General features: G+C 40.0%; 1 protein-coding gene across 1 annotated transcript in view; it reads right to left on the bottom strand.

The window, feature by feature from the left end:
* phlpp1 (PH domain and leucine rich repeat protein phosphatase 1) overlaps positions 1-13,539 on the bottom strand; it is a 120,197-nt gene that overhangs the window by 4,400 nt on the left and 102,258 nt on the right. The window contains exons 9-16 of the mRNA XM_036596557.1: positions 13,239-13,334; positions 9,411-9,566; positions 8,407-8,607; positions 7,893-8,055; positions 5,859-5,989; positions 3,977-4,093; positions 1,784-1,978; positions 829-1,057 (exon numbers count right to left, since the gene is read on the bottom strand). Of these exons, the coding sequence (XP_036452450.1) occupies positions 829-1,057; positions 1,784-1,978; positions 3,977-4,093; positions 5,859-5,989; positions 7,893-8,055; positions 8,407-8,607; positions 9,411-9,566; positions 13,239-13,334 (1,288 nt within the window). The remainder of the gene's footprint in view (positions 1-828; positions 1,058-1,783; positions 1,979-3,976; positions 4,094-5,858; positions 5,990-7,892; positions 8,056-8,406; positions 8,608-9,410; positions 9,567-13,238; positions 13,335-13,539) is intronic.

Here is a 13,539-nt window from a genome sequence, read left to right as displayed (position 1 = left end):
GTTGAAGCAGAGAAGCAGTGTTATATCCAGCAAAGATTCAAGACCGCTCTGACAGCTTTCTGAGACTCCGTTAGAAATACAATGAAAAGAAAATGTGATTTGACTATCAAAAAATGTGAGTGATATTGCTTTCAAACATTATTAGGATTCTGAGTAAATAATTTCTTGGAGTCATAATAAAACAGTCTTTAGCTGAGCTACTAGTACTTCAGTGATCATGTCTGCGTATAGCTGCACTATACCTCAGTGATGATGACTGTAGCTACAGCAGTAGCTGTAGTTTAGCTCAGTAATAGTGTAGGTTAAAAAACTAGCTGTTGTTACTTCATTGCCGATAACACTAGCTAGAGCGCTAGGTGCAGTCTACATCATAGATAACAACTTTAGCCAAGTCGCTAGCTCTAGTTTACCTCAGTGATATTAAGTGTAGAGTGATTGTGGCACTTTACCTTAGTGATAAGTGCAGCTAAAGCACTAACTGTACTTACTTCAGGGATAACACTAGCGAAAGCGCTAGGTGTTCTTTACTTCAGTGGTAACAACTGTAGCTAAAGTGTTAACTATAGTTTACCTCAATTATATTAATTGTAGCTAGTGGTATTTCATTTTTAAAGTGTAGCTAAAGCACTAACTGTAGTTATGTAATGTAGTGATGATGCTCGAGCAGGAGCTGTAGTGAACTATAGTGATATCAACTACAGCTAAAAAGCTAGCTGTGTTTTCCTTAATGATAAAGGTTAACTGTAGTTCACTTCAGTGATGATAACTGTGATGATTAAGCGCTAGTTGTAGGACCTTCAGTTATCTGAAGTGCTAGCTGCAGTTTACCTCAGTGATGATGGCCTTGTGCTGCCGGACACGACTGTATTCCTCCTCCAGGCCGATGTTGTGCAGCAGCGAAAGCGGCAATGCTTTGCCATCACGACACAGCACCGCCTGGCACTTGCCCACGTTGGCAGCTGTTAGCGTGAAGCAGCCTGTTGGATCTGTGGGGTCGTGCCGTATGTGGCAGAGGACCGCCGAGCCACCTAGTTTTTGACCAGCTGTGCCCAACTTCCTGTGTGGAGAGACAGTGGACGAAAGAGGTTTTAATATAGTCGCCATGAGATTTGGTCATATGGTGAATCTGCTATATTTATGAAGAGACTGTCGCTGTCATAATAAAACCTTGCGACTCCAAAAATAGATAAATAAATTCATTAATAAAATGAAAAAATAAACATTCTCAAATTTGAATAGAAGTTAATGGAACAACACTTTTTACAATGTATTTCTGTGCCTTTTTTATTGCTCCATTTATCATGAAATTTTAGCATACTGTAAACAGACATTTTGTAAAAAAACTGTGTAAAAAAAACACCAAAAAATGGAAATGGGGTGTAAAAATGTCAGTCTGAAGGTGATTCGACTGCACCAATCAAACCAATTCTAATAATATTAAACAGAATAGGCAGAGTTGTTTTGTTTATAAGCCTAGTTTATTTAATATATATTAAATAAACAAACAAATAAATAAATATATTAAATATTAAATATTCTCCCCACTACTGTGTAAAATGTTCCTCCGGCTCCATTTCCTTTTCAGTGTATTCTTTTTCTGATTCGTACCAAACGCAAAACCTGAAATTTGAGATTTCATCATGTGCTGAATCATTTCCCAATAAAACTGACAGTGATTTGAGTCCCTTAGAAGTCAGAGATTTACTTCCACAAAGTTTTGTAATGTATCTTATACTGTACTGCCCCTGTCTGTGAAGTGCTACTAATCCTGTGTACGTCTCACCTCTGCATGACGAGGAAGGTGTTGGTCATGTAGTCTTCCTCGCTCTTGGTTCTGTGTAGCTCCTCGGCCAGTATGTCGTTCATGGTGCACTGCAGCAGATAAGGCACCTCCACGTTCCTGTCTCCATCGAACACTCCGTACAGAGCTTCTCGACTCCCACAGAAACTGCTCACTGACAGCGCTGCAACACACAGTCTGAGCGCCACACACCAAAACACAGATTAGTTCACTTATTTAAAGAATTCCCTCACAGTTAATGCATTTATTCATTTCTTTAAATTAAGGGGAATTCCACCAATATTTCAAAATTTATAACTTAAGCATTGGGATGTAAACATTCATGTCAGTCATTCAGAGTGGTTTGGTGTGAAATGGTTCATTGAAGAGAAACTTATAGACTCATATTACTTTACAATGATGGTGACAGTCTAATTCTAAAATCAGGGGCATTAACATAGAGTTGGCCCCCTCATTGTGACTACAACACCCTTCTCTCTACTGGGAAGCTTTCCTCAAGATTTTGGACTGCATGTGTGGGAATCAATCAAAGAGGTCAGGCCTGGCGCACAATTGATGTTCCAATTCATTCCAAAGGTGTTCAGTGGGGTTGAGGTCAGCGCTCTGTGCTTCATACCAAACCCGCCCAACCAAGTCATTCTGGATGGAGTTTGTGCACAGGGCTGGAACAGAAAGGGTCTTCCCCAAACTGCTGCCACAAACTTGGAAGCATGCATTTTTTTTTTTTAATGTCTTGGTCTGCTGTAGCATTAACATTACTAATCACTGCAACTAAGGGGCTCAAACCCTGAAAACAGCCCCAGACCATTATCCCTACTCCACCAAACTGTACTGTAAGCCCTATACATTGCAGTAGGTAGGGATCTACTGGCATCCACCAAACTCAGATTCCTCATCAGTACGACCCATTCTATTGCCGATGTTTGTCTATGAAGACTGCATGGCTATATGCTTGATTTTAAACACCTGTTAGCAATGGGTGTGGCTGAAACCCCTGAACTCAATAACTAGGTGGGATGTCCACATACTTTTGGCCATATAGTGTACCTCTCCGCCATGAATGGATTTTAGGCCAAAATCTTCTCAAAACTGTCATAAAACAGTGTCTCAGAAGTTTACCTGGGTGCTATTTTGCCTCACAAGCCTATCCCTTCACCATGGATGGATTTCTAAGAATACACAGGCTAAAAACCTAAAAGTATCATAAAAGTATCACCTCAGGCTTCAGGTAGCATAACTATTTCACGTAATAGCTTGATTATTAACTGATGGAGCTTCTAGAGGCATTAGACTCTTCAGATGTTTGGTTCCCATCACCACCACTGTGAACAATTCTGACAAGTTTCTCTACAGGGAACCATTTTCGCATCAATTCACTCTGAATCACTTTGTTTACATCTTAATCATTTAATTATGTGGAAACTTTTAAAACTTTTCAAAACTTTGAAATAAAATAAGCTACACATCCTCTACAGCGAACACACCGCTGCACATTTGAAAACTCTTTATTTATTTATTTTGGGGTGAAAAAAATTAAACGTAGCCTGTGTAAAAGTTATGGCACAGTTTCTATTTTACATTTTAATCTGTCCCAAAATGTTAAACTCAACAAATAAACAGAAATTGTGCACTACAACTTACAGAAAAATGTCATATTTAAGCTTGTTCCCTGTAGAGGATGTGTTCCGTAATTTCACGGTCGTGTTTGACTGTATGTTTTATTACATTTATAATCAGTTTTATTTGTTATTTGTTTTTATTTCGACCCTTCTATTTAGCCTGGCTGTCAGTGGACACTGGTCTTAAATACATGACGTCAACACAGCTTTTCATGTAACAGAATCTGAGTTCCGAACTGGCATATGGACTGATATTACTGAGTTTAGTCTATTTTACTGTCATTAAATTAAACAAGGATGGTGTCATATTGACTCCCTCAGTGGCGCAACCATCTAAGGTCGGGGAGGTCACTAATTGGAATCTTTGTGCTGCCAAAAAAAGTTGCTAATTATCTGTGTGTTATCGCTGATATCGTCAATATCGATATCAGGCAATATTATCAGCCAACCGTTATATCGGTCGGGCCCAACTCAGTATAAGTACGGTAAAATAAGTACAGAGGTAGTACAAACTTATACATGTTCAAACATAAAATTGTGTCTGAATGTCGTTTACTTGTTCTTCACTCCTGAAGCCTCCGTGTATCCGTGGCTCCACACAGCCGGACCCCCTGCAGCCTCACTGACTGAGAATGAAGTCAGTGGCGGGTCGATCCGGAAACAGCGGATGTTGCTGCAGGAGAATAAACGTCACAGTTAGCATGAAAGTGCCAATCAGGATACATTAAGGGTTGCGTAGACTAGTTGACTGGTCATGTAACGAATCCACTAATCGGCACTAAAAAAAAAATACTTCATTAATGTGGAAATACTACATGAGATAAAACCAATTCCACTGCAAACTGCGTGAGATCATGCTGAAATACAGTCAGACTGTGTAGTTTTTGAGAACCACCATTATCCATCCAGCAGGACTGTGAAACAAATTCAGCAGCACAAAGGAAGCAGACAGAGGGGTACATTTATAATCATTACTTTTTTATGAAGTAAACTGCCTCAGTCATTCAAAACCAAGGAGAAATCTTTCAGCCACTGTGGGTTAAATCAGTATCTGCGCTCAGTTAGATGAGGGTGGTTGTCGTTTTCTACACAGGATAAGTTATTTTCAGCTCAGTGGACAATAAAATAATGTACAGTGAAATCATTTTCAATAGTAAGACACTTGACTGAGCGAGAAGACACTAACTTTGTACCTATTTTCTGTCCTATTTTGTCTTAAACATCTAAACATGGAGGCATTGTAGCACTGTGGAACATTTGTACAGTGTCAACTTTGCCACCAAGCATATCTCCTTTATTTGGTACTAAATCCTAAAGTTCACTTCAGAAAAAATTCTTGAATAAATGTTTTTTCACTCCACTGATTATATCTTGCACTGAAAGATTACGATCACTACTAGCATTTACCTTGTTCGTTTGTTTCTGATCTGACTGATTAAACTAGTGCACAGAAGCGCAGAAATTCACGAGAGGTGAGACTCTGAGTGTTGTGGTGATTATATAAAGCCACAAATGCAGTTTCACAGGTCCTCTCGGTTTTAGTGTGCAGTTTACATCAGAGCAGAGCCTTTGAGCCTGAGACTAAAACACCACAAAAACTCTTCCATAATGCACTGCAATGCACTGTTGCCTGTTTCCATACTGCTTTTAAACATGCGCTTGTCCACTTTCCCCCATTATTTCCCCTCGGCGGAATCCCTGAAACCACCTGAAGTGCCGTTTCATTACTTTTCTAGCTCACGTGAAGTTTAATGGGGAAGAACTCGGAGGGGCAAGGGACTGAGTGAACACGTGTGGATTTCAGCAGCAGAACCTGCCCAGAAATCATAGTGATCTGACGCATTTCCCTTTTTAAACTCGAAAATAATAGTGGACGTAGCTGTTTATAAGTCGTCGCAGTAAACTACTTTAAAATGCTTAACATTTCTAAGCCATAATATCTGTTCTGCTTTGCTTGAGGTTACAAACTACACCATCTGTAATGACTGCTGATATAACGTCATCATACTATACAGCTAACAACAAAAATAAAGGCATTACACCGCTGTCTTACGTTAAAGTTTATAGCCAGAAAAAAGCAATTATCCACAAATTTCATGTACGCTTTGATCAAACTTTTTTTTAATGCATTGTAAAAATCTGATTAGCTCACTGAGACGTTTGAAAAATCCCCTCCTCCCCTTCTGCAGCACGTGGCCACTTGTATAACATAGGTGTGACGCACATCCATGTAATGAGCTGAAGTTGACGAGGGTATATTAAAATGAAAACTTGAAATATTGAAATGCAGCCCTTTAAAAGTCCATGTTTTTATTACAGGAGTTATCATGACCAGTGACACAAAAAATGTTCTGTAAGAGATTAACATGTTAAAAGTTCTAACCTGACTAATTCACTGTGCATAAACAAAAGCTCTCACATCATTCACAGTGTCTTACTTGAGCTGCTCGAGGGTTTTGTGGTCCAGGTTGAGTCGGGGGTTTCCTGTAAGGTCGAGCTCTTGCAGCTTCGGAGGCAGATTCTCAGGCAGCGTGATCTCCATCAGCTCATTACAGCTCAGATCCACACACTGCGGAGAAGACGAGAGAGGATTAAGGCTTAGAAACATGACGTTATTTCATATTTGAAGCCGAAAATGCAGATTGTTGCCGAAAATGCAGATTGTTCCACATTTGTTTTTGGGTTTCTAAGTGGTATTTTATTATGAAAGTCACTGCTGCGCATACAGTTCTGTTATGCAGACAGATAAAAAAACCTTTACATTTGTGCCATGTTTGATATCAAATGTAATCTATTAGGAAATTAACGATCAGGGATGTGCACGGGTACTCGAGTACTCTGTGAACTGTTCGAGCTGCAGTTACTCGAATACTGAAATCACAGTTCGGGTGTTTGTTACGTTTCATTGCAGAAAGACTGAAAATACACAGGCTAACAATGCAGTGAAATCCAACAGCTCAGTGTGCTGTTATACGTTCGCACCTTCCAGATCAGTAATAAATCATTACTGATATGGTAATATTAGTGGTAACAAGTTGTTCTTCAAGTTGCTCCTTACAGTAACAAGTCAGTAATCAAATGTTAAAATAATAATAACACACTGTACTATTTTAAAAATGATGTGCTTTAAAATAGAGCAGCTGTATTTTGCCAACAGGTAACACAGAAGGAACATGTGATGCATTTTCCAGCCCTGACTGTGTAATTTCAGCACATTCACTTCATCCGTTCCTGGGTAGGTGGCCTACATGTAAAAGTAATAGTACAACCATGACTGATTCTAATAGGTGTAGGAGTTTAGTCATCAGTTTGGTGAAATTATTCACACTATTCTGAAGAACTGATGCTAACCCCTGATGCGAGATGCAGTAAATGGGAAAGAAGATGTAAAGAAATGAGTTTGCCAGCTTTAACACCATTTAGTTATTCTGTAATTACAGTCTGTGCATCACACTGCGCCTGACCATTTAAATACATAACAGGCAAGAAACTAAGCAGAAACAAGTGAATTGGTATTTTACAGCATTGATACTACATCGTCTCAGCAGATCTACTTCATTTTTTGAGGTAACAATCCTAATATTATAAAACCCTATAAGGATTGAAAAGAAAAGGGGTGATATGTTAATTAAGCAGATGTTGTGAGATGTGATGTAAGAGCTGAACACCTTATCCCTATAAATGTTAAAAATAAATAAAATAAAGAAATAAAACAAAAAATAAAGAAATAAAACACAAACTAATTGTATACTATTACCCACTTTTCACCTCCCCTGTAGGAGTTATACACAATAATTATTAAGCAACAAATGTGCAGTTTACCATTACCAACGACTTTATATGTAATTAATACTGTATTTTGCACTTCTGGTTAGATGCTAACTGCATTTCATTGGCTCTGTACCTGTACTCTGCACAGTGACAATACAGTTGAATCGAATCTAATCTAAACTAGTTTCATCTTCAATTGCAATTTTTAAGTTGGTACAACTTGTTTCTGTAATATTACCATATCATTACTCACTGATTAAGGAAGTGGCTGAGAAAGCAGAACCACTCTAGCTGATCTTAGCTATGTCCTGCACATTGTCTACTGAGGATAAAAGACCGTGCGCAGACGAGGACGAGTCCTCATCAGCATCCAACGTGACACTTGTTAGCTCTATTAGTTAATTAGCTCATCTGAAGAGGCAGCCTTTGTTACTCCTCTGGCACAAAAATGTACCAATGTCCCTTAACCGGTTTTTAATGTGTTCAACTGAATATCCGTTCAGGAACTCTTACTGATACTCGAATACCAAAACTAGCTGGACGGCACATTCTTATTAACCGTGTAATTCATGTAGGTACAATTAAAAAGCACAGCAAAGGGATAATAATAATAATAACAACTATAAGAAGATTATCTTATCCAAAACATTTAAAGCCTAAAAAAAAAGATATTAAATCTGTTGGCCTGTGTGTAAACTGACCTTCATGTCCATGAGCTGCATGACCTCTGGGAACACCTCGATGGCGTTGGAGTGAGCGATGAGCGTGTGCATGCGCCTGCAGTTCAGGATGGTGGTGGGCACTGCCTTTAGCCTGTTCCCACTCAGGTCCACCTCCTCCAGCTCCTCCAGCTTCGCCATTTTACTGCACAACAACAGAGATGCATGGTTTGGTGAGTGTGTCTGTATGCAGTGCCCCCCCCCGCCCCACACACACACACCAGCACCCTCAAGTACACCAATAGCAACCCAAGTACATTTAATCCCATTTTAATAATATCCAATTTGTCCCATTTAAAAATATTTAGACAGAAAATATTTTGTAATGATTTAGTTTATTGACACACTAATGCATCACATGAATAAGTCTTTTAGTGGCTGTAAAGTTTTGGTGCTGTAAACTTTGGCCTGTGCTGTTTACTGTAACCCGTACCCGGGACGTTGGCTGTAGATCAATATTCCAAAATGAACGTACTGTACTTTGTGTATGTGTTACCTGGCTGGGAAGGTCTGCAGGTGGTTGTACGCGATGTGCAGTATCCTCAGGTGTGTGTGTCCGGTCAATAGAGGCACACACTTGTCGGTGAGGTGGTTATTGGTCAAGTACAGCTCCTGAAGAATACTGCTGCTCTCCTCTGATAGGCTGGAGGGCGGCAGGCTCTCCAGTTTATTGGCTGAGGCATTTAGGCACCTTAAACTGCAAACACCAACGACAAGGGTTCACTCTGATCACGCAGTAGGACACACAATTATGACTACACTGTATTTTTGGTATAACATCGTTCTTTTGCAAATGGTGTACGGTAGTATATAAGGTATATAATAATAATAATATAATAATAATAATAATAACCATATGTTTTTTGCATAATATGTTTATGTAAATAAAACAAAAAAATTAATTTTAATATTATATACAAGCATATTAGCATATTATTTTACAGTGGTGAGATGTTATACTGAACACTGGATTATTGTACCTGTCTGATATTACAGTGGTGAGATGTTATACTGAACACTGGATTACTGTATCTGTCAGATATTACAGTGGTGAGATGTTATACTGAACACTGGATTACTGTATCTGTCTGATATTACAGTGGTGAGATGTTACACTGAACACTGGATTATTGTACCTGTCTGATATTACAGTGGTGAGATGTTATACTGAACACTGGATTATTGTACCTGTCTGATATTTCAGTGGAGAGATGTTATACTGAACACTGGATTACTGTATCTGTCTGATATTACAGTGGTGAGATGTTATACTGAACACTGGATTATTGTACCTGTCTGATATTACAGTGGTGAGATGTTATACTGAACACTGGATTACTGTATCTGTCAGATATTACAGTGGTGAGATGTTATACTGAACACTGGATTACTGTATCTGTCTGCTTTTACAGTGGTGAGTTGTTATACTGGATACTGCATTATTGTACCTGTCTGTCATTACAGTGGTGAGATGTTACACTGGACACTGGATTACTCTACCTGTCTGACTTGAGGAAGAGGTTGCAGGGCAGCTCCACCAGCTGGTTGTGCTGGACGTCCAGAACCTCGACCACAGGCCTGTCCACTCGATCAGGCAAACGCTGCAGACGGTTATGACCCGCCAGAACCTTCCTCAGACTGCTACTGCAGAACAACCTGAGACAGAGAGAGAGAGGTAGAGAGGTAGAAAGAGAGAGAGAGAGAGAGCGAGAGAGAGAGAGAGAGAGAGAGGAGAGAGAGAGAGAGAGATAGAGAGAGAGAGAGAGAGAGAGAGATAGAGAGGAGAGAGAGAGAGAGAGATAGAGAGAGAGAGATAGAGAGAGAGAGAGAGAGAGAGAGAGGGGTCAGTACAACCTTTGAAAGATGTGGAGCTGGACAGAGAGAGATAAATGGCAGCTGGAGGGCAGAAAGAGTGAGCAGCCTGCTGTTTAGGGGGGAGGAGTATGTATGGGTACTAGGAAACAGTGAAAACAGAAGGAAAGGAAACGGCAACACATGCTTACAGTTGGAGAACTGGGACCATTACTTATGTTAAAACACAATGTGGACGTGTCCGCCAATGACCACCCACTATCCAGTGATGAGTGAAATAAGCGGAATTCATTTCTGACAATTTCCAGAAAAGTAAATATAATTCATATTTTTACAAATTGGTGCTTATTTAAACTTGGTTTTATTTGGCTCCTTTAAAAATCAGCATTTTATAATTTGGCCACATGGTGGTGCTGAATAATTGGTGGTGCGGAGGAAAACAGGCTGATGCATGTAGACAGTAGATCTGTGCAAAAGAAGCAACAGATTCAGGAAAGAATAATCAGTAAAGCCAGTTACAGCAAAATACACAGGATCTGTCCACGTAGGAAATACTGCTAATTTATCTTCTCACAACAAACAAAATGCAGCCTGTACAGTAGAAGCCTTTTATATACCAGAGTGAGTGGCAAGCAGTGCAACACCACACACAAAGTTTACTCTCTTTCCTTTTAAACAATAAACAATAGTGGTCTTTGTGGTTTCATGATGACTGGTGGGGCATCGCCCCTCTAAATGACCCTGTGATGCTGGGCCAGATCCTATTGCTCTGTAACAATTATAGCTGATGATCGTCAAATAAATGATTGAGATGGTCTTTTTTTTCATTTTATGCAACTAAATAGGCTGATTAGCTATCTTTCTTCCTAGCTCTCCTTACTTTGTAGCCAACACTAAGCCACACTGATATGAAATGATAGTGTGAGTGCACAATCACAAGTGTCCACAGTTACACACCATCATCTGCAGAGTAAACAAAGCTTACGTTTTTCTTAAAACTGTAAAAATGTGTCGTTTTTTGCAAGCATACGTGCAAAATTAAGTGTCCGTATCTAACAAACAAGCAAGCCCAAAACATTTCCCAAATGTGCTACAGTACCCAGATGAAAGCTAGACCCGTAACTTATGTTTGTTTTTTTCCAATGAAAATCCATTTCACAGTCTGCATGTTGTGATATGATATGGAAAATAACTGCGGTCAGCTTAAATAATTACAACTATCTCAAATAATTAAGATCAGACGATTACGTAGTAACTGTGACAGGCCTAGTGATGATATTTAAAGAGGAACTAAGCCATCTTTAGACAGTGGGCGGAGCAACAGCATGTCCTCCAGGGACAGAGACAGAGAGAGAGAGAGAGAGAGAGAGAGACGGACACATACAGCAGAGTGGAAGTGAAGCATAAGTGGGTCGTAATGGAGAGAGTGGTAGAAAAAAGCCGAGCGTCCTCACTGAGCCCACGGCACAGATTCATCATCCTGACACCAGAATGTACAACACATCTGCAGCACTGTGTGTGTGTGTGTGTGTGAGTGTGTGTGTGTGTGTAAGACAGTTTCATGATCCTAAAGATAGAAACAGAGGAGAGGGAGGGACGGAAGGCAGCGTGGGTGTCCTTCAGAGCAGGTCTATGGGTTGAGAAACTGACGGCTGTAATAAAAGGTGATTTATGAAAAGTGAATCCGAAGCACAGCTGGACAGCACACACACACACACACACACACACACACACACACACACACACACACACAGATGAAAAGGGCAGCAGTGTGTGTGTGCGTCAGGGTTATTAGCACTATAGCTGTGCATTCACTACACGATTTTTGCCTGATTTTAACCCCGATTTGCGACGTTTTCTCAAACTGAAGTGATTTTCCAGGTTGGAAGCTCGATCGGAAGCGACTGATGGTGTGGATGATCTGGTAGTGTGAGTGGAGATACGAGTAAATCTTCAGCCCTTCGATCGAGCTCTGAAGTGATTGGAGTCCCTCCAATATTATCAAATGTCTGATGTTTACGACTCAAACCGTTCACCCTGTAGTGTGAGAAGGTCAGAGATGCACTCAGTGAGTGATTCAAACAGCAGCCAATCAGAGAGCTAGAAGAGCGGAGAAACAGTTGAAGAGATGCGCAAACAACACCTGAACAGCGGTGGAGACAGAGGAGCTGCCCGTAAAACACAGCAGATAAGAGCTGATATCATGTTTATAATGTTGGATCCAGACGTCGGGTTACTCTCTTCACAGTTCCAGCTCAGCTGCCAGTTTGCAGTGAAATATTTCTCCAGCTCTCACTGCGATATCAGCATCTCTCAGCCCCATATTAACCCCCAGTTTACGCTTTCGCTGCGCATAAAAACACAAACGGGCCCAATAAGCTTAGCTTTGTTTGTGTCATGTGATCTGAGGAGATCTTTGCATTTGAGTTCTTATTCACAGCCCAAATTTGTTATGAGTGTTACACTCTCTCTTTGCTCTGTCGTCCAGTGTGAGCGCCCTCACAACAACAAGACAAGAAATTCTGTGACAAACTGACGTTAAGTTGTGATGCTTTCTATTTTGGAAATCTGTTTAGATTTTAAAAGTCGTGTAGTGAACGCTCAGCCTATTGTTATGTGTAAATTATTCTTCTTTTTCTGCTGCAATTTTTGTTTTTGAGACATTCCGGCTCCAGAATGTTGGGTCTGACTGGGAGTTGTGGGCTCGTATACAGCGTTTTAGTTGGATATACGGTTTTCGTACAATCGTACATCGTTATTTTTTTTCCCTACCGAAATGAATGGATGGCAAAACTTTGTGCACCCAGCTTATACCATAGCGTCACAAGTCTATTAGCAACTCCCTAGTAACCACCTGGAATACCATAGCAAAAAACCAAGTAACACCGTAGCAGGCACCTAACAACACGCTAGCAACCACCTAAATTACCCTAGTAACCACAAGGCAACACCAGTAACCATCTGCACAATCAGCCTGAAGAAAATGCAGAAAATGCACTTTTCAACATATGGTTTCATCTTCATGTAGAATAAGAATGAAATTTTCATTCATTTTTATTCTACTAAACTTTCCATTTTTGTTATTGATTTCAGTTCCGTTTCCGTTAATTTTAAAGGTCCATTAACAGTTTAAGTTTTGTTTTTTATTCTGAAAAGTTTAGTTGTTATTTAATTTCAGTTTAGTTTAGTTTTTGGTAATATGATAAATGCTGTGATAGTAAGTATTTAATAACAGCAGAATGAAATTAACAGTCGACTGAGCTCAGCTTGGCCCCAGTTTTCCTTAAAGCGCAGAAAGGATCCACTTCCAAACTCACATTCCCACGCTGAAAAAAAAACACAAGCTAAAGTTTTTTTTTTCTCAATAATTCTGTTTTCGTTTTAGCTAATTTTGTACTAGAGATCGATTTTGAAAACCTATTTTTATTACAGCTAAAAAGCACATTTTTCACGGTTAGTTTTTGCTTTAGTAATAGTTTTAGTCAACAATAGTAACCCTGGTGTGTGTTCACTCACCACTGGGGCAGTTCACTAATGCAGTTGTGACTGACGTCCAGCACCTCCAGCTTCTTACTCTCACTCAGCCAGTCCGGCAGCGCCTCCAGACGATTCCTTTAAACAACCCAGACAGACAGTTAACATTCATACAGTTTACCCTTTAGATTAGTGCCGCACTGATACAGACACAGAATCGTTCTGCATTAAAAAATGAAACAATACCATGAGGCCATTTCTGGTGTGCAGGTACGATACTGAGTGACGTGCACATGCATGCCAGTGGATGGACTGTGGTGTGGGATGACGAGCAGCAGTAAAA

Source organism: Colossoma macropomum, unplaced genomic scaffold, assembly GCF_904425465.1.
Source record: "Colossoma macropomum unplaced genomic scaffold, Colossoma_macropomum, whole genome shotgun sequence".
Taxonomy (NCBI): domain Eukaryota; kingdom Metazoa; phylum Chordata; class Actinopteri; order Characiformes; family Serrasalmidae; genus Colossoma; species Colossoma macropomum.
Note: the sequence above shows the minus strand (reverse complement) of the source record. Positions and strands in the feature narration are given on the sequence as shown.